Here is a 22,071-nt window from a genome sequence, read left to right as displayed (position 1 = left end):
AAATGTATAATATAATGTTTAATTTCTAATTTTGATAGCTTTATAGATTCTCAATTATGAAAAGAATTTGATATATAAATGATGCCTTAAAATAATATAAAATTAATATAAAATTAGCTCAATAATTAAATAGCAAATATATACTAATTTGTGTGCCTAAAACATTGCATTTTCGTCGCCGAAATGAGCTAAATAGTCACAAATAAATTTCATGGAAAATTATTGTCAAATTCACCATAAACACATTGCGGCTAATGATCACACATTTATCCACAAACATGTTATCTAGCCACAACCCACAATGATTAGCTTTGCCAAATAGAGTAATTGGTGACAAAATCACTTCGTGGCTAAAGTTGTCAAATTCATCACAAACACTTCGTGCTTAATGGTCTTACATTGAACCACAAACATGTTATTGGGCCACAATGGTTAGCATTACCTCATTGAGTTATTGATGACAGAATAACTTTGTGGCTAAACGCTATCACATTTAGCCACAACGAGTTTCGTGACTAAATGTTTTATTTTTAGCCCCAACATTTGTCCACGAAGACAGACAAATATTTTGTGTTAAACAATGAGGTATGGGACTTTTGCAATGGCCTTTTACCATGAAAATATTTCATTGCTAATATGCATGAGTCATGAAATATCTATCTCGTGGCTAAAAATCAAATGTCAGAACTATACGGCGACAAAATGGTAACAAAAAGTTTTCCATGGCAAAAAGTAATGAACCAAAAAATTAGAGTATTTTGCCACAATAACTTTTGTGGCTAAATGACATTTTTCTTGTAGTACAAAAAAAAAAAAAAACTCGAACAACCCTGGATACTGCTACATGCACGCAGAGTGGAGACTTGTGAAAATTAAGCTAGCATGTGAGTTTAAAGAATAGAGTTGGCGTTCAGGCTTTCTTATTAATTACTCGAATGACAAACAAATAGTTGTAGAGATATAAATCAATAAATATTTATCTAGTCCTTATATTTTGAGTAAGCATCTATTTAATCTTTATATTTTAAAAAGTATCTCAAGATACCCTTGCTGGTAATTAAATTACAATCATATCCTTATTTTTTCTTCTCTTTTACAGTAATATACTAGTAACAATATTCTTGAAGATATGAATGAGAAGAAAAAAATGAAAATTTATTAAATTAGTCTTTAAAATAAAATAAAAATTAGTTGTTATTTTACTTTCAGGATTAATTTTGTAATTTAAGTTTTCATTAAAAAAATGTTAGTAAGATTTTTGAAAGGATATTAAATATTACTTTAAATTGATTGGCATTAATTTATTCATAAATAATAATTAACAATATTGTTGTAAGAGTATGAAAAATACCAATTATTTCATATGTATATTTATTTCTTAAATTGCCAATTAATTTTATTTATAGATTAAAAAATATTGTTGTAAGGGTATTGTTGTAAAAGAAAAAGAAAAAGAAAAAGTTAAGTTATAAGTGTAATATAGTTAATAATAAGGGTATCTTGAGATATTTTTTAAAATATAATGATTAAACGGATACTTAAACTATAGGGTTCAAATGAGTTTTTACCTAGACATACACTTTTAAATGCTAAGAAAATCAAAAGATGAAAAATTCAAATTAAAACTAAAGAAAGAACATTTATAGTGGTGATAAAGCTCATAATTAGCTATTAATTAAAAAGAACATAAAATAGTTGTGCACTTCCATATGAAATAATACATATGTAATTAAATATAAATCATATACTATTATAAATATACTGGTGGCTAAAGATTATAAAAAAAAAACATATTTAACATTTATTACAAATGAAGTAGGTTTCAAGTGACCGATCCAATTGACCGAGCACTGTTTTTAAATCAAGAAAGCAAAGTGAGTTCACATAATTACTTAAATTAACAATTGTAGTAATTACTTAAATTATCATTCAGTACCTTAACTGGAATTAGATGTATGTTTTATTCCCTTAGAATTGTTTACAGGGTTTTGACGTGACCATAAGGTGAGCGACACTGTCCATAAATCAATTCTCTTGACTGTAATTAGGATTTTGTTACCTTACATGATAGGGTAACAAACATTATAGATTTAAAAACAGTTAGATTTAATCGAACAGCTGAAGATCTACTGAATAATGATAAAGGAGTTATTAAAAACTAGAAAAGATGTCGTCAATTTTATAATATTCGTTACCCCATGATGTAAGGTAGCAAAATCCTTGTAATTATTACTTAAATATCACCCAGATTAATTCTCTTGATTGTATTTATTACTTAAATATCACCCATTGTCGTTTGAAATTAAGACCTCGAAGACAGCATTCAAATTCGTTTGAAAACAGTAATGGGTTTTTCCCATTTTTGGGCCAACTTCTATTTCATTCTGTACTAGTTTATATGCTTGTAGCCTGCATTTCTAATACTCTTCCTGGACCCAAGAAATAAATATAACAAAAAAAAGGAAATATTTTTCTAGTGATTTTTTAGATTGTTACAGTTAATCTCTAGATTTATTACAAAATGAGATTCAGTAGAAAGTTCGACAAATATATATATGACAAGAAGATAAGGAGTCTTCTTTGAGGCTCGAATTGATGCCCTCAACCCATAGTGATTATTCTAAAACAGTGACTTGAGACCACCATGAAAAGCACATTTATAGATTGGGCCACGTTTTTTTTTTTTTTTTGATGAGAAAAGTAAAGCTTTTCAATTGATGAACTTAGCAAGAGTACACCTGATATGTTCTGGAAAGTTTTCCAGCCAAAAGACTTGACTTTCAAAACCTAGAGCTATCTTTGCAATAGAATGAGCAATAGAGTTACAGCTTCTAGGGACATATGACAGCGAGGACACATTCTGATTTTCCAGATTTGCTTGGATTTCTGCAATTTTCCACTTAATTTCAGTCTTGCTGATCTTTTTCTTTAAGGATAGATCCACCACTTCCTTTGAATTCGACTCAATAATTATTGGGAAAAACAGCTGCTTGTTGGGCACTCTGAATACCAAACAGAACAGCTTCAGCCTCCATACACGCCACATCTCCCTTATATGGAGCTCCTTGCACTGCTGCAGCAACAACCTTACCCACAGAATTTCTAATGACTACCCCCAACCCTGCCTTTTGGTTTGAAACATTGATTGCAGCATCAACGTTGACTTTATAACACCCCTTTGGAGGATTTGCCCATTCTAGTTGACTGATTCTGCTATGGCCTGGAGAATGTTGTTCATTTGGAACTTTTATTCGCCTGTATGATTCCACCATAGCAATTGCTCTGGCCACTGAATTTTTTGGATCTTCTTCCTTTCCTTCAAACACCAAACGATTCCTAGAGTACCAGATGGCAGATTGGGCCACGTTAAGAAGGCAAATTTGGCAACTCATAATGATGATTCTAACATAGGGGCTAAAGACCACCATAAAAAACATTCTTATAGATTAGGCCAAGGTCTATTGACAATTTTCAGAATGCAACAACAACTAACGAGAAAAAAAGAATGAAACCCCACTTCTTTTTATTTAATTTTTAAATATCAATTTTTTACTTGTGTTCTTTTTTTTCTTTTCTTTATTGAAGTGTCACTCATTAGGTGTGGGTATTTGTTTACATTATAACTCAAAATCCAAATAGCCAATAAAATTGTAAAGAAATGAGCATTTTGACCATGGGCAAGTTTGAAACATTCCAAAATCAAGTGGAATATTTTCATAGTTTTAAAACTCAATTGCGGTATTTTCATAAATAAAAAAAAAACAATGTTTAATTATCGTTTAAAAATTTTCCAAAATCAGATGGTATTGAGCCCCCTTAATATTTTTTGAGACTGCCAGTAGTCACTGAGATATTATTTAAGGAATGATATTTAAACAAAAATTTAATAGAGAGAAGAAAAAATTAACTGTAAAATAATTTATTAAAAAAGAGCAAAATAATCAATTAACATTATAATTCCGGACTCATAATTGATTGTGTCATGTTATACCATGCTTAATTTCTTTATCATTTTTCTTATTACTTTGAATGTGGTTATTATGGAGCAAGTGGTCACCAACTTACCAACATGTTTTATGTGATTGGACTGTGGTCCCTTTTGTATGAATAAAATATTGTTTGTTATTTAAGACTTATGATGAAATAATGTATATCTTGTCACTTAGCAAGTTAAGTTCTTTCTTATTAATTGAATGAAAATATAAAATAAAATAAAAATAAATCATATGTGTCAAGAGATATTTAATTCAATTAATTTAATTATGCTAAATTTATTTATACAAAATAAGTTTATGTAAGAATTTGTAACTGTACCGTTACTCAATTTATATGATATATATAATCTTTTTGTACTATTAGGACTAGTGAAATGCTTTTTTAAAAAATTAAAAAAAAAAAAGATGAATAAGAAAAATAAAACGCATGCACTTGTCCTCTCCCTACTATAAGTATGTCTACAAAAGCCTTTACCTCATCACAAAAACATAGCTAGCTAGATTAATTTTGAGAACCTTATGGACAGTTTTTTAATTAAGTTGCATTAGATAAACGGTAAACTTTAAATCGATCCAACTTCTTGTTGCATTATCCCATCAACCTTCGTTTCTAGTGTAAATATTGGTTTCAAATGTCCTCCGCTTATAAGAAGCAGAGCAATGCCTTGCCAGGCCCCAACTTGATAATTCAGCAGCTATTAGGAGATCAGCAAACTACCAAGCACCAACCTTCATTCTGGGGGCCATGATTTGTTGCTGATACGGTATTTACTATTATTATTGTTCCCTTACTACTATTATCATTTTGTTTTTTTTTTTTGTTTTTTTTTGCTTTGGTCAGTACGTTCTGGTCAAACATACAGTACTGGAAATTAAATGCTGCAGGGTGAAAATGAAAGGCATAAAAGACAAGAAGAAAAGCAGAAGGGAACAGTAAAGACTATAATTAACAATGCCGCCAAGCCAGTGCATCAACTGGAGCTGATTGACACCTCGCAAGGACTTGGGTTGGCCTGTCATTTTGAGAGTGAGATAAGGACCATGGTGCCCGATGCCTGCAATAATAATAAAGATGACAAATGGAAGAAAGAAAACATACGTGAGTATGCAACCTCTCTTGAATTAAGACTCCTCAGACAACACGGTTACCATGTTTCTCAAAGTAGTGAATGTGCATGCGTTTTCACTTTGCCACGCACATGTGATCTAAAATAATCACTTAAACGACGCGCAGAATTAAGCTAAGTTGATATTTAATACTAGAGTCTGCTTAACTTCCGAAAATTTCAGAAATTAAAATTTAAGACTAAAATTCATTGGAAATATTGTAAACTCATCCTAGACTTTGATTCCGAATTTTAATTTCGGATTGAAAAAATTTGTTTAATGAATTTACAGAAGTTTTTAACAGTTTTAAAAACAAGGTGGGTTTAAGGGAATGCTCAGCTTGTATGAAGCCTCTTATTACAGCTTAGAAGGAGAAAGCATCATAGAGGAGACCTGGCAATTCACCAATAAACAAAAAGAACAGATGATGACAATTTGTCTACGGAACTTTGGATGACCTTGCATTTCACCCATGCTGTCAAAAGGTTTGGATGAACTTGCGTGAGGAGTCTAAATTCGAGAGCGGTTACATTTGGATTCTCTTTCTTCCATTTGTCATCTTTAGTGTTATTTGTAGATATTGCGTAATATCTACCAAAGAGAGGTTGCATCGAAAGATAATAAATGAATATGTAACTTCAGATATTCGCTTGGGATAGATAGTAGAATCCATCCTAATACAATAATTTTTTAAATTGAATTTTCTCAGCATTATAAAATACTTTTACAATGTTATAAAAAAGCTGAATTTATATTACTTCTTAAATAAACCTTTTATACATATAAAAGATTTTTTTTTTCCTACAGGTAGGACATCAGTTATGCTATAAAGCTATTCTAGACTATATGAAAATGTATTTTTTTTTTAAACTTTGTTATTTTGTTTATGAATTTGCTTATTACATTCTCCCATTCCTTACCTTTGATTCACCTTCTGTAAATTAAATTAATGGTGTTTACGTGCATCGGGCATAACACAAGCCTAGTTGGTTGAGGCCAGATGGTACCACGGTAAGTACAGACCAACATTGGAAGAGTACTTCAAAAATGGAGCTGTATCATTAAGAGTTAGCGAGAGTGGATGTTGCTAAGCCAATCGAGTCTCATATGCATGTGCCTCGGACGAAGTTGCCCGTCATGAAGACATGAGCACATCAAGGATCTGATTAGACAGACGTGGAAGAAGGTGTACGACTGAACTTATACACAGCTAATAAAGAATTAAATATTCTCCGGCATTGTCTCAGAGCACAACTGAACTCATTTTATGTACCTACATGGAGACGGGCATGGTGTTCAAAACCAAGAGACTACGGACACATTGCTTTTTCAGCCCATTCCCCTAAAAGAGGACAGAGACTAGGTTCCACTTCATCTACTAAAGGCTAGCTGATGAATATATGATGGATGCGCCGGACAGACTTGATGTTGCTTCAGAATAGGGTAAAAGCTTGTTTAGTCCTTGTATTATGAGTTTAGTGTTCATTTAATCTTTATATTATTAAGAATACCTCAAAACATCCTTATTATTAAATATTGACACATATGCCATTATTTTTTATTTTTTTTAGCATGCTTTTATAATTTTACACTCTTACAGTAATGTTTCTTTTTTAGATATTAATAAAAAAATTGGATTATCAAATTAAACCCAAAAATAAAATAAAAAACAAAAAAGATATATATTAATTTTTGTAGAAGCTCATGTGTGTCCAAAAAAAATTAATTTTGTAAAAAATTAAGTTATCAATTTTTAAAAAAAAATTAATATTTTAAATTCTCAGCAGAGTATTCCACAAAAATTAATATGTATTGTTTTTATTTTTTTTGTGTTAAACTGGTAATTTAATTTTTCTTTTTAATAATGTTTAAAAAAAGAAACATTATTGTAAAAGGGTAGTATTGTAAAAATAAGTCAAAATGAACAAAAGGTAATGGCAAGGATGTCAATAATTTAATGATATGGATGCTTTGAGGTATTTTTAAAAATATAGGGACTAAACGGACACTAACCTTAAAATATAAGGACTAAACGAACTTTTACCCCTTCAGAATAATTTCAATTCTTTTTTACAGTCCCTACAACCTAAAAATGTTTCTTTGCCAAGTTTTTTTTTAAATTATCAATGCACTACCTTTATTTTATTTTATATTCATCTAACTACCACAATATTTTAACATGTTCTCTGCACTATATTTCTTTTTAAATTTATATCAATTAGTTACTTTTGCACTAACACCGATAAATAATTTAAACAAAATGATAATTTTACCTCTAAATAAATTAAAAGACCATTTTATCCTATAAAAGTTTTGAAAAATAAAAATTATAATTATAAAAATACCCCTAATAGAGGTGCTCAACTGATTTTTATTAAATTTAGATTTTACAAAATTTTAATAATTATTTTTATTAAAAATATAATTTTGAAAAATTTTAATAAAAATAACTGAATTTATTTATTAAAAATTATAAATTTGCAAAATTTTATTAAAATAAATGAATTTATTTATTAAAAAATAAATTCCAAAATTTTAATAATTTAGGGGATTTTTATTAAATCGTAAAATTTTGCAGTTATATTTATAATTATAATTTTTATTAAAATAATTTTTATTAAAAATAAAAATTCTAATTTTGGGATTTATTTTTTACTAAATTTAGGGGTATTTTTATAATTATAATTTTTTTATTTTTCAAAGCTTTTATAAGATAAAATGGTCTTTTATTTTATTTAGGGGTAAAATTATTATTTCATTTAAATTATTTAACAGTGTTAATGCAAAAGTAGTTAATTGATACAAATTTAAAAAGAAATGTGGTATAGAGAACATGTTAGAATTTTATAGTGGTTGAATGAACATAAGTCAAAACAAAAGTGGTACAGTGATAATTTCCTTTTTTTTTCTTACCCTTTTAACTTCTGTTTTGGCAATTTTGCAGCTTCGATTTCTCATTAGCTAACAAGATTCTGAAAATTTCTAGCTGTGTTGAAATACGATTTCAATTTTGACAATTTTTTTTCGGTTTTGTCATTTTTTTTTCTTTCCCTCGCGTGTCCAAGCTATCTTATAATTATTCCATGGGAAGGGCTCAGATGGAAAATTTTCAACGACCAAATTGCAGAGGTATATACATCCCTGCTAACCGCTAAGAAAATTATAGAAAGAACATTTATAGTCGTAATAATTAATAAAAGACGATGAAGACTTTATACTAATCGTATGAAGTCATAGAAAGTTTTCAGGGCAATACTGGTGGTTCAACAAAATCTGACTCCCATTGCTCGGACATGCATAAGTGAGATATCTTCAAAATTTCAATTGGAGGCATTCCAGGTGAATCTATTTGCTTGTATATTTTCAATATTCATACAAAGTCTTAATTGTCGATTTCTAGTCAATCAGTAAATTTAATCCTACATCTTTGGGTCATATTAGCTTATGCGGCTACGTTTATCTGATAAACACGATGTTTTGTAGGGTTCTAAGTGTGCAGGGAGCTCACATGCACTATCCAGTTAATGTTGAAGCAACTATGTGATTTCTGGAGAATTTGGTTTAATCATACCATGAATGACAAGAAGTTGGGACAATTTTTAAATTTCTGAACAGCTTAAGCATCCTAAGGTTTTGTTATTAGTGCTTGCTTGGTACATTAAAAGAATGCTAAGATTGTTTTCTAAGGCAGAATTTGATCTCTTTTATTTTTGTGCATTCAAGTGATTCTTGACTCGATAAGTTTCCAGGTTTCTTTTTCTTGGTCATGGAGTTCAATAACGGTAATGCATTACTTTTCTGAACTTAAAAAGTCTCTCCATTTCACAGGAGGGGCAGAGCTGTTGGTCAACATCAAAGAATACATTCTTATAATTGGAACATTTTCCTTGAGATGTTTGAATATAAACTTTGCCAGCCAAATAAACCTATTTGAAAACCAGTCGGTTAAGCCGCTATCTTACCACATTTTAGAGATATATTCATGCCAAATTTCAACCTAATTCTATTCCATCATGAGAGGGATATTCTACTGGAAAAAGATTATTTATAAACACAGACACCCATTTGTAGTCATGAACAGTCACCAATCATAATACATGAAAGAGAAAGATGGGGTGCATAAACCCATAACTGGAACCTGCGATGGGACTACAGCATTATTTGTTGCCTACTAGAACGTTCCCCTTACTACAAGTCTATACTAAGAACGGTAAGTAACACTACAGGAAATGGAGCACCCAATTTGAGACCATTAAAGTCACTTTAACATTCAGAAAATATCAACCCCGAAGGTATTTTGCCCGTGGTGAGTAGCAACAGGATCTAACTAGTTACGATTCTTGCACTTCTCCATTGCTCTTGGGGCTGAACAAGTCGATACAGAAACACACATTAGCAACATTTTGTGCAATGTCAATTACCTGAACAACAATCTAATTATACAAGCAAGCAACTGATAGAGATAGACATCTACATTTAATTAATCACAAGTTTCTAATCTTCGGACTACTAAGCATAATCATAAAAACATTGCAACATTGACTTCAATTGCTTAACACTCGAAGCATTTGTCCTCAAAGCAGGGCAATTATTTGTTCATTAAGGAAAAGTGCATTATCGAACTATTTGTTTTGAATTTCTACTTGGATATAAAATCAGTATATATAACATTGCAAATTTCATAGAACATACCTAAGCCAATAGCATCTGAACTTTTCATGATCCTTAGCCTTCTGCAAGAGTCCGTGAACATCCTACAACAACAGACAAAAGAACCCTTATCAAAGGATGGTCTTGCACTTTTCTGTCAAGCAAGAGGAGAGTGAGAACCATTGATATTTCGATAAAAGCCGTCATGCCATCCCACATGTTTACTCGACCTATTTTACAGGCTGGTTCAGAAAACTGGTTTGAAAATTTTTATTAAATTAATAGATAAATAAATCTGTAACAGCAATTTTCAAAGGAAAGCACTATACTCATCGCCTGAAAAACTAAAAGCCGTTCATGCCACGTGAAGAAACTGTATGTTGTTTGGATCTTCCAAATATTATTTACAAATCAAAAGTGGTTTTTATCAAAAAATTCAAGCATCTCTGGAGAGGAATGTTCAATACAGGGGGTTACAATATGTAACTGAGATGGGAATGCTTTGAAACTGAATCATGCTGATGTGAATCCCAACCGAAAGGAAATTTTGCTTCATGGATTAAAAATCAAGCAGCCTATCTATCCGTCCAGTAGGGTGTCTCTAGATAAGCCGGAAAACTTGAGCACAATTCGGTTCACTCAGAAAATCACACTTACTCCCAAGGGACATCACCGACTAGCATCCAGTCACCATCCTTGTCTTCATAGGTGAGAACATACTCAGAACCGTGGAGGAGATCCATTAATCGACTCTCACTCAATCCATCTCGGCTGGGAACATTGTGAGAGCTGCACTGACCTGAAACTGACACGCAAAAGCTCAAATCAGTTCATTCCAAAAGGAGAAAAGGCAACGTTTTTGTCATTAGAAGAAGAGATTACAACAAGCATTGTGATTTAATTGAACTCCATAGGATTGGTTTAGTAAGGAAAAGTATTGGCAAGACTAGTCGAATCAAATATGCGCACGTTTTTAGACTCATGCAGAGAAAGAAAGTGGGTCAAATCCTGGGATGGGTTGCAAAGAGGTATTACCGATTGTGAAGCAGCTGAACATTTTTTCTAAAGCCGAAGACAGATCAATATAGCTGCTATACGTTTTGAGATCAACTTTGCGCAGGTAGGGGGCACCATCCATACTGACTTTGACATACAGACACCCCAAGCCCAACTTGGCTTCTGAGTCATCATCGTTCTTTGAAGATTGAGAAGACATAGTATTCTTCCGGTAAGAACGAATTGGTGGCCATCCTACAACTTGTGCCCTGTCACAAATATGCATTCACAAATAAGAAATCTAGAGATTCAGACAGAGAAATTTATTTGGCAAGAATCACAATCAATTTTTTCCCCATGATTAAAGCAAATTATAAACTTTTAAGTGAACTAAGAGAATCAAATTCCTCTGTGGAAGTCCACGGAATAAAAATTTCAAAGCAAAATCACTTGGTTAATATGTTTGAAACTAACTATAGTCGTTCAACAACAAGCCAACCAATATAAATGAGAAAATTTTAAATTCCAATTCTAGACAAACTAGGAACATACAGTCAGCTCCTCCAGTTAAAGAAAAGCTAATATAAATTCTTTAAAAAAAGAACAAAAATTCACATGTTCTTCATTTTAACTGGAGTTTTCGCAGTAAGCAAAACAGGTACTAAAAACCCACCAAGCAAAAAAAGAAAATTAAAAAATAAGAAATAATAAAAATAGTAAAGTAGTTACTTTGAAGGAGCAATCTCATGAGACTTCTTATCCTGCACCATCATCACCGGCTTTGGCGACTGGGCAGCAACACAAGCACCATTACCATCTTCCAAAACCGGGCCACCCAAACCCGAATCCGACCCGACATGAACCTTGCCATGATTATTATTATTATTATTACTACTACCACCACCTCTTGGAGAAAACAGCCGGCCAGCAGCAGCTTCGGATACAGAGAAAACCCATTTGGCGTCCGCGTCAGTGGCATCACAAAAGACCCTCTTAGCTCCTGAGCCCACAAAGCTCTTCAGTGACAAAATTACTGCCGCGTTCCCATTCTTGTCACTCCCTCTCTCTGGAGACTCTGACCCGGGTAACCCGAGTCTCAACTCGGTTGCTTTCAAATTCAAACCCGACTTTTCCATTTTAAGTTATTAGCAACTTCACTTCTGATGATAATATTGATAAGCCTATGTAATCATGCATTGCATGCTCTACAGACACAAAATTTAAAATTTGAACATGCAACTATGAAGAAAAGAAAAGAAAAAGGAAAAAAAAAAGGAGTTTTTGTTCAAATATTATTGACTGAGACAAGATTGTTATAACACAGTTCTAAGTGTGTAAGTGTAAAAGAAGCAAATAGGAAGATGATGATAATGAATGACTATGATTGATGAAAGCAAAGCAGAGAAATTTTTTTTTGTTTTTGGGTATCCCCGTTTGTCTATGTTAGTGTGTGTGTGTGTACATATATATATATATATATATACACACACACCCCTTTTCTTCTCTCTGTCATACACCACTGTTACCAAACTCTGGAACTAAGAAGAACTTCAAATAAAAAAAGTGGTTTTCAGAGCGTACTGAGCTTGTAATAAGAGAATTTATTTTAATGTTCATATATATTTCATTTTCATTAAGGTAGTCATCCACCGATCATCTATTTTTTAAAAAAAATTATATAATTTTTAATTTTTTTATTGAATTTTATTCAAACTTATATTATTTTACACCTTTCAACTTTCATCTTCAAATTGTTACGAGATCTAACGAAATATTATGTAAATAATTTCTTACCCTTAAATATAAAAATACAATTACCCACCTACTTATTTTTTCATAATTTTTTTATTGAACTCGACTTAAAGTTATATTATTTTATATTTATCCACTTCTATTTTCAAATAATATCGTTATAAAATGATAGATTTACTCTTATGATATCATTAAAGTTTTAATAGTATTATAACATGAGTAGACAAATAAAAAAATATTAACTTCAGATAGAGCGTTATAAAAAAAATTATATATTTTTAAAAAAATAATCGGCAGATAATTATCCTTACACTAATAAATTAATTTCTACTAATAAATACTGGTAAAAATCTGCTTTATTTCACATTTAATTTTATGCAGAAGGAAAGTGCCCGCGAGGGCTCAAATCGCCTTTATCAGTGTACGGATCTATCATTGAACTTCAAGCCCAATAGTGAAATGGAGAATTCTTTTCTTTCTTGGAAGAAAATCAGAGAAATGAAGTTTTTAACATTTTTTATTTTTATATTGAGTGATTTATGCTTGTTAATAAAATGGTGGCAAGTAAACGAAGGAGCAACGACTTTTGGCATCTGATATTTTCGCTATTCTCTCGATGTCTATAACAATATAGAATAGAGTACTACTAAATGGTGGCAAGTATTGATTGATTTATGCTTGTTTTTAATAAAATGGTGGCAATTAAAACGGAGGAGCAACAACTTTTGGTATCTGGCATTTTCACTATTCTTTCGATGTCCATAACAATATAGAGTACTGCTAAATGAAGAGAGATAAGAGAAAGATGAGAGAAATCTACCCTCTCTCTCTCTCCTTTTTCTTAATCATTCTCTGATCTCTCTCACCATTTAGTGGTTTTGGACAATATAGTATCTCACATTCGATAATGGATTGAAAAAAGTGTTGGGTCACGAACACAGTTTAAGCAAACAGCGGTTTAGAGAGTCTAAATTCATATCATTGTGACACTCTCTATAGAGATTCAAGCCGGCGTCCTTTGACCATGGATTGGTTGGGAGATGTTCACTTAGTTCGAGTTTCTTTTCCGAATCTTACAAAATGTCAATACTATTTCTTAACAAAAGAAAAAAAAATTATAGTAAATAAAAATTCGTTATCTTCTTATATGGCGAAGTTATATACATTGCACAATTTTATAATAAAAGATAGTTGAAGTTGTGAAGTAATAAAACATGAGCAACATTATGTACACTAAATCAATATATACTCTCTTTTTTTTCAGGTATATAAGCTATATTTAGTTTTGTTAAATCAATTTTTATACATAAGTTGCGTATACTCAACCGGAATTTCACCGAATAATTAACCTCTACTAGGTTTTACTAAATATCAGTTTATAAAATTAACCTATAAAATGAATCAAGTCTCTAAGCCCGGGTCATGATTCGTGAATGTGCTGTGAAATCAGTTTAGCTAAGCATGATTGCATGAATCGCTTGATCTTCAGTAATTTATGCTAAATATTAATATGCAATATTAATCTGCAACCAAGCCCAGGTCGTAAATGTCATTGTTGGGGAGAGTTAAAAAAATAAAAACTTATTGTAAAGTAATTTGATTCTTATTTTTTATACGGTCTAACTTAAGTGGGCTTTTAAATGGTATAGTTTACTCACCTTGTGTAATATTTTGCACTTATTTACATGCAAATAGAATTTTTCATAGAAAAATTATCTGTTATTTGCTCATGAATTTGTTCAATTACACATCCATATCAACCAGTGGCGGATCTAGAAAAATAATTTATCGGGAGCTAAATTAAATGACAACAAAATATAAAAATTGAAACTTGAACATATAAAATTTTTGATAACACAGTTACAATTGTTCTCTACGCAATTTCATATTCTGAAAACGTTGTGCAATATATTCATTATCGATATTATTAAATACATCTTTCTACATAAATAATTAAATTATTATTTGTCCATTCATCTCCAATCCTATTTCGAAGTTCATTATTCACAAATTTTATTACTGAAAATGTTCTCTTTACTGTGGTTGTGGAAACTAGAAGAACTTGGACTATTTAAAAATATGACTCGGATTATTTAAAAATTTATTAATTTTTCTTTTAAACAAAAAATGTTTTTTTTTCAGTGGGGGCTCCTACACTACATCCACCTCCGCTAAAATAATAATATTATCTTTATAAAACGACCACTAGTATAATTTTAAGTTTTTTTATTTTATTATTCTATAGGAATAATTATATTTTTTTAATAAATAATTTATACGAATTATATACCGCACCATAAAATTAAAGTGGAGAGGTGATAATTGTCTATTTTCCATTTTAAAATATAAAAAAAAACTCATAAATTTACTGATATTATTGCAATTTTTTCACTTTTTACTATTACGGGTAGCTTTTTGTGGGTAGTACTCCGACAACCCAGGGAAAGTAACCCCGCAAACTTTCCAATACTGCCCTTCTTCTAATTTTCAAAAGCGAAGCTGTAAAATTTACTGGCGTGGCCACACTGCTACCGTGCATGCACAGACATGGTTTTGGTAAAATGAAAAATATTATTGCGGAGTCGCAGAAAACGAAAGAACGAGAAACGTGGTCGAGAGAGCAAATTTTCACGAGCGGGGAAAGGACAGGAAATCACTGCCACGGAAAAAGAAAATAATAATGAAGTTTTGGCCTGTTTGTTGTTTGTATTATTACCAGTAGTGTTAAAGAAACAAAAATGAGAAAAAGTGGGTGAGTTTTGAAGAAAGCTGACACGTAAAACGCAGACGAACGAGAGTGAGATAATTAATAACAAAGTCAGCTGCAGTTTTATAAAGCCACTGAAAAGAAATTTTTGTCTTGGCAAAGATGGTAGAGAAGTGTTTTTTTTTAAAGGAAAAAAAGAAAGTTTAAACACTCGTATGTGTATAGAAGTGTTTGTGGATCAGATTTTATAAATTGAACAGTAATTTATATCCGATTCACGATTTTACAGATTATAAATTTTTAATTTAATTTAATATATGAATTGGTGAAATTCAATACAAATTCAATCCATATATTTACGAATTAGATGCGGATTTAACTCAATTCATATTTAATTCATCATTTTACGGATTGGTTTGCAGGTTAAAAATTTTCAATCATGTCCTATCTATGAGCTAACAAAATAAAAAATTAATATAAAAATAATTTTACTATTGATCAAATTCAAAATTAAATAAGATTTAAATAAATTAATTGTTTAAATAAAGCTAGAACATACATTCAAAATTTCAAAATATAACACACCAAAAAGAAAAAAAATCTCATTTGTTTAGATTAGTACATGAAAATTAACTATTTAGGAAGTTGTATTCTTTTACTTAATTATTTTTATTTTATATTATTATCGGATAAGGTATAATATAGTGTTAATATAACTATATTTTAACTTATTTATTTATTAGTAAGTATAATGCCATATTTACAAGTTTAATTTTTTATTAAATAAATATTTTTTATTTTTTTACGGATTCGCGGATTTTTACGGATTTATCGAAGTAAATTCATATCCAATCCACCGACTGCGGATTTTTAAATTGTTAATCCAATCCAATTCACCAATCCACGAATTAGATTTTTATTGATCGGATTTTTACGAATTAGACGGATTGAGCGAATCAGATTAGATTCTGAACACCCCTACGTATGTGTATTGCTATTAAATGTCTACGAATATATACAATCAAAATTTTATTAAAATAATGTGACTCAAACAGTGAGCTAAGAGTTTATTAATATAGAAGAGTTTAAAAGTTTCTTTTTTTTTTGTGTGTGCGGGTGTTCATTAGACTTATAGACTAATAAAAATTCATATAGAAGAATATGAGTAAGTCTTTTAGAATATTGTTAGTGAGAGTAGATTTTCAAGTTAGTTTCCGGTAAGTTTTTAAAGTTGGATTTTTTTTCTTTTTTGTGGCGATAAATTTTTTAATACTTTGTACACGATTAACTGAAGAATCATAATCTGGACGTAGATTCAAACACTGCTTCGTAGATTTCTAAATATCAAAGTATAAGAGCATTTGAAACCAATTTCATTATCTGGTGAGATATATTTTGTTCAACTTATTAGATAATAACTGATTGAAATCTTTTACAGTGTTGTCAGTTGTGGATCTGAATTGAAGTATCTAAACTATTTAAGCAGATAATGTGAATAAGAAGATGTTAAAAGGGGCTGATTGAAATGAACAAAGCCAATATCATGCCAATATGAGACAAAGTTGCAGTCTTGCAGAGAGCTCCCTCCCATGGGTTCATGTGTTTCATTGCTTATAAACATGTGCAAGAATTTATAGCGACAAATCAAAGAATTTAGCTAATGGGTCGATATTGTAAAAACAGCATTAAACGCACTACAAATGGAAGTCTTTGCTAGAAACGCACCATACATCTATGTAGTTTTGGAACCCAGTGACGTGATCCACAATAATCTACAGCACCAGAAAAACTTATGTGGAATGGTCTTATCAGATCACCATATAGATGTTGTATGATCATCAAATTATTTTTAGACACATGAGAAAATATAAATTTTTTTTAATTTTAATAAGATCGAGACAAGAAAAATTTACGTGGAACGATCTTATCAGATCACCATATAGATGTTGTATGATCATCAAATTATTTTTAGACACATGAGAAAATATAATATTTTTTTTAAAGTGATAGAATTCATTGGTAGGGTTGATTACAATTAAGTGATAGGTCCCATCTATAACCATCCGTTTAAATTAAAAAATTTCTTCTTTTTTTACATGCCAAAGACTAGTTGGATAAGTCTAACAGATTAATATGCTGATATACTGATGCGGTAAGATCGTCCCACATAAGTTTTCTCCATGAAGTTTTATTGTCAAATATATTTGTTTTGGAAAAACAAATAAAATTATTTTGAATAACTTTGATGATTTTTTTCTAAGAAAAGTATTACACAAGAGCTTTGTAAAGATCACTCACATTAGTACTGTTTTCGTCTAAACAGCAGAATTTTGATGAAATTTGGTGCATGGGTATTGGTATGATCGCACCCCATTACTTTGGTGGTGTATGACTAAATATTGTGTGATTTGAATTGAATTTGGTACAATATGAAATGATTGCATCTACGTTAAAGTTTGCACGGTTTAAAAGGAAGTCCACGCAAAGAGATGGGTTGGTGGGGAACAAAACGGCGTTATGTTGTCATAGAGTGGACGGGAACCCCGTAATATGTCACTGCCACCACAACAAGAAAATTCTCCACACAAATTCACAACAAGAAAATTATCCATATAAAATTCTATGTAGTATAAAAATGGGAGCACATCTTGTAAAATCCGAGCAATTATCTTTGATAAATTTTCTTAATTAAAGATCTAATTAAGGGATTGTTGGAGCTAAGACATAACAATTAATTAAAGGGAGTCTCTAAGTTATATTTAATGTAACATACACAATTCATCTCAACCACATGAATTGTGGGTCCCATAATTTTATGTGGTTGAGATGAATTGTGTAAGTTACATTGAATATAACTTAGCACTTGCCTTAATTAAATGATTAGGATTCCCTCCTAGTCATATTCTGAGTAAATAACTTAATTAATAATTGGTAATTAATAAATTAAATAAATAAATAAATAATTTGAATTTTATCAGGATTATTTTCCTTAATTAAAATACAAAAGTTCGTAGATTGAAGAGGAGTTGTCACTATTAACAAGATAGTGGAGTCGAATTCGCAATTGTGTCCTGTCTCTATGACATCGGACTTCAAATCGTCAATTTTTAGGCAATTTTTCGGTGTAAGCGAACTTTCGTTTTTATTGGCCAACAATCAGCAGTCTTTCTTGAACTTCTCCCATTTTTGTCAACATTTTTAACTTGAATTTTAATCACTGTATCAAGACATGGCAGCTTAAAAGATTTGCAAAGCATAGGTTTTGTTTTTTATTGAGGCCTTTTTCTCTTTTAATGGTACATTACAGAGTGCTGTATAAATATTAATAAATATAGTTTATCAAATATATGTGTTGCTCTTGAAAGCCAGTCAACATCTATCGAGTTTGCCTCGACATATTAAAGAGTTAAAGTTTAATTTCAAGATTTAAAATTAAAAATAATAATAAATAAATAATCTCTTATATTTTCGAAAAGACTCGAACCCTCACCTAAAAAATGAAGAATGAAAATATACGAACAATTAACTGAAGCGATTGTGGAAGTTCTTGTTATTAATGACACAACTTTTTTTTTATGGAAATTGTAAGTTAAAATTTTTAAAGATTTACGTTAGATTTTGTAATTAAATCACTTCACTTTTCACCAATGAAATATGATTTTTAAGTTTCTATGATTTAAATAGGGCTTAGATACGTTTACTCTCATTAAATAGTTGATTTAAAAAGTTCTAATGAATTTTTAGATTTATAAATTGTAATGTAATATTAAAAGGTAAAGGAGAAAAGACATCGGAAAATTAAAAATATTAAATTTTCAATTCTATGTTTAGGTTATGATTTTTGAAATTCTACATTGTTTGATGCATAAAAGGCCTTTTAAGATTCCCACAACTTGAAAGCTCATGTGCCACATCTCCCCATGCCCATGCATGCAAGAACTCAGAAAAACACATTCAAAATGGAAGCAACAAAGGATGTTGTGCATTCCATAAATCAACATCCATCCAAGGCCAGCCAATCAAAACCATCACCAAATTATCATATTTCCATATTTTGCAATATATCTTCTTTATTTCTTTCATAATCAGAATTGAGACTGCACAGGCTCTATTATCAGAATGATAAAAGAGAGAAAGCAAAGAATCTCTCCAGAGTGCTCAAGGACCCACGCCTCAGATCAGAGCACAAACACAATGACAATGATAGGTTTCCTACAACTATTGCTAGGGTTAGGGTTAGCATCATATATATAATTTATGATTATCATGTATCTTCATCGAGCAGTGTGTGGTCTATTTTCACTCTCATTATTCTCATCAGCTTATTCCATGCTTTTGTGTTTTTTTTTTTTTTTTTTGAGAAGGTGCTTTTGCGTTTTGGTTTGGCCAACTTCAACTTCAATTTTAACTATGTATATTTAAATCTTAATTATAATTGCAAAATTTATTCCTATGTAATGTACTAATCGTTGGTGGGTCATCTTTGCATTGCACTTTAACAAGAGTGAATCCCACCTGTTTAAGTACAAGCTAATGCTTTCAAACTCCACTAGCTTCGGGATTCTAATCCAATCACTGAGTATCCATTTCATGATATAATGGCAGTCATAGTCAAGCATATGAAACTCAAATTCTTAATGCCAAATTGTTTTCAGTTCGTTCGTGAGGCCTTGTTTGAGAATGTTTCAGTAGTAGTTAATTATTAAAGTGCTTTTCAAATCTTAGAAAATATTTTTATTCATTTTAATAAAATTAAGGAAGAAGGACGCTTAGTTAGGCCCTATCTATTTTTTAGTTATCCATTACATCACAAATATTAAAGGTGCAACCGAAAAAAAAATAAATAAATAAATTTTTTGTGTTCATTTACTATCTAAGATACCGTGTTTATCAAAATTTAAGAAAAATTTATATGTTGAAAAAGTTATATTTATCTTTCAATGGTAAAGTTCGAACATTAGAATTATAACATCAAAGACTTAATAAATAATTGGGAAATTATCAGGCATATACCCTTAAATGACACCAGTATCAAACGTGCTACAACACTTTTCGCTTATATCACTCGTATACCCTAAGTTGACAAAAGAGTTCTGGCATCCACATTTCCGTTTACTACCGTTAAGAACTTAACAGAATTTGAGTAAAATGACTATTTTACCCTTTAAACTCAAAATGAGGTAAAAAAAAAATTTACCTTGAAAATGAATGTAAATTTTTAATACACAATTTTTTTATTTTGTTATTAACAATACATTTTTTTATTAAAAAAATAAATTATTAATGGTACATATTATTAACAATTATTCATAAAAAATATTCATCTTATACCATAAAAAATTATTAACAACATATTATTTACAATTATACATATTATACCAAAAAAAATTCAAGTTTGGGCTTGGAGGAGTAGATCTTCAATAATTTAGGTTAAATTTTGGAGGAGTAGATTCGGTTGTAAAGTAGCTTTTTTTTATAGCAATTATTAACAATTATCCGATAAATGGGATGACATGTCATTTTTATCAAAATATATCATATGACATGTCGTTTTTTACTAGGTAAATGGGATGACATGTCGTTTTTTTAAAAAGGCTAGATTACCTTTATAATGTCAGCACTCGCAAACGGCAGTTAACGGATTGATGGACTGCAGAAGTGTTTTGTCAACTTAGGATATACGAGTGATACACTTGAAAAGTGTTGTAGCACGTTTGATACTTGTGTCATTTAAGGGTATATGGTTGATAATTTCCCTAAATAATTATAAAAATTAAGAACATAAGTAGTTAAAATTAGAAATATTAGAGATGCAAATGTCACTTGAACTTTAGAAAAACAGCATGAAATAAAATAGATAGAAAAACTTCAAAACTACTTTTGGTTTGTTCGAACCTAGAAATAAATGAACCAAACCAAACAGGAAATAGGAAGCTCGAACATAAGAAATGGTTGTCATGATCGAACCAAAGACTTTATGGTAAGGTGTAGGAGACAGCATGAATCTTGTAAATAGCAGCCTCTGACCCCATCCGAGATTTGATTTAGCAAAGAGAGAATCCCAACCCAGTTCAACTTTTTTAAAATCCCAAATGGACCATGATATGCTTATTGTCAAAAATAGCACAGCTCCACATTGTAGCAAGATTTGATTCATGTACAATTGAATAGATAATCACTAGCTAGGGCATGCAAGCATAAATGGATCCCACCATGCACCAAATATAGCTTCATATTTACATGCCAGTAAATTAATTATATGAAGATTGAAGATTCTAGAGCTACTCTGCTTAAAATCAAGGTGAAAGCTAGATCAACATCACAAAAAGTGTATTAATTCAACTTGCATTTTTTTATGTTAAAAAATAATACAGTTAAAAATATTCATCTTGAGTTGGACAATCGGAATTGCCGATATAAGATTTACATGCTTTTCTTTTTATATCTACTCAAAATATCAAATTACAGGTCAGTTTCCATGTGAGTTACAAAGCATCTGTGTAATAATAGCATAGATTTGATAGCTAGAAAAATTATGTATTTCTAGCCAACATGAATGTAGAAACAAGATTCAATATGGAAATGCTCACAGTACTTGTAAAGATCAATAAGTAATACAGCGATCAATGGATGTTGGTAAAAAACTAAAAACAAACACAAAATAAATATTAAAATAATTACGAACTTCCTAATAATAAGTTTGTCTATCATTTGCGTGCATTACTGATCTTGCAAAAAGAACACTTAGAATTAACTACTAATGAGAAAAATATCCAATATTACTAAGAATAGTTACTTAGTTAGCAATTCAAGCTTGAGGCAATCCTCCACTCTTAAGCTAGCCTTTGAATTTGAGTTAGACCC

General features: G+C 30.5%; 2 protein-coding genes across 3 annotated transcripts; both read right to left on the bottom strand.

The window, feature by feature from the left end:
* Positions 1 to 2,963: 2,963 nt before the first annotated feature.
* On the bottom strand, positions 2,964 to 3,392 carry LOC112095589. The gene has a single exon (XM_024177692.1). The coding sequence runs from the start codon at positions 3,390 to 3,392 to the stop codon at positions 2,964 to 2,966; it is 429 nt and encodes a 142-aa protein (XP_024033460.1).
* Positions 3,393 to 9,130: 5,738 nt separating this feature from the next.
* LOC18055782 (auxin-responsive protein IAA27) lies at positions 9,131 to 12,320 on the bottom strand. 2 transcript variants are annotated; one of them, XM_024178698.1, is made up of 5 exons: positions 11,478 to 12,320; positions 10,788 to 11,017; positions 10,410 to 10,557; positions 9,795 to 9,856; positions 9,131 to 9,467 (listed from the first exon to the last, which is right to left on the bottom strand). In XM_024178698.1, exons 1-5 carry the CDS (start codon positions 11,882 to 11,884, stop codon positions 9,430 to 9,432), a joined length of 885 nt encoding a protein of 294 aa, XP_024034466.1. In that variant the 5' UTR covers positions 11,885 to 12,320; the 3' UTR covers positions 9,131 to 9,429. The 2 variants fall into 2 exon arrangements, with proteins under 2 accessions (XP_024034466.1, XP_006451212.1); XM_006451149.2 differs by having other exon boundaries at positions 10,410 to 10,551.
* Positions 12,321 to 22,071: the final 9,751 nt, after the last annotated feature.

This window comes from Citrus clementina, unplaced genomic scaffold (assembly GCF_000493195.1).
Source record: "Citrus clementina cultivar Clemenules unplaced genomic scaffold, Citrus_clementina_v1.0 scaffold_1, whole genome shotgun sequence".
Classification (NCBI taxonomy): Eukaryota; Viridiplantae; Streptophyta; class Magnoliopsida; order Sapindales; family Rutaceae; genus Citrus; species Citrus x clementina.
Note: the sequence above shows the minus strand (reverse complement) of the source record. Positions and strands in the feature narration are given on the sequence as shown.

Bases quoted from the DNA above. Each gene is read 5' to 3' on its own strand.
- LOC112095589 (XM_024177692.1), bottom strand. From the start codon at position 3,392: ATGAGTTGCCAAATTTGCCTTCTTAACGTGGCCCAATCTGCCATCTGG.
- LOC18055782 (XM_024178698.1), bottom strand. From the start codon at position 11,884: ATGGAAAAGTCGGGTTTGAATTTGAAAGCAACCGAGTTGAGACTCGGG. The intron at 10,558-10,787 runs GTAATACCTCTT...TTTGCGTGTCAG, and splicing joins GTTCAGCTGCTTCACAATCG to TTTCAGGTCAGTGCAGCTCT. The intron at 9,857-10,409 runs GTAAGTGTGATT...CTGTTGTTGTAG, and splicing joins GTCGGTGATGTCCCTTGGGA to GATGTTCACGGACTCTTGCA.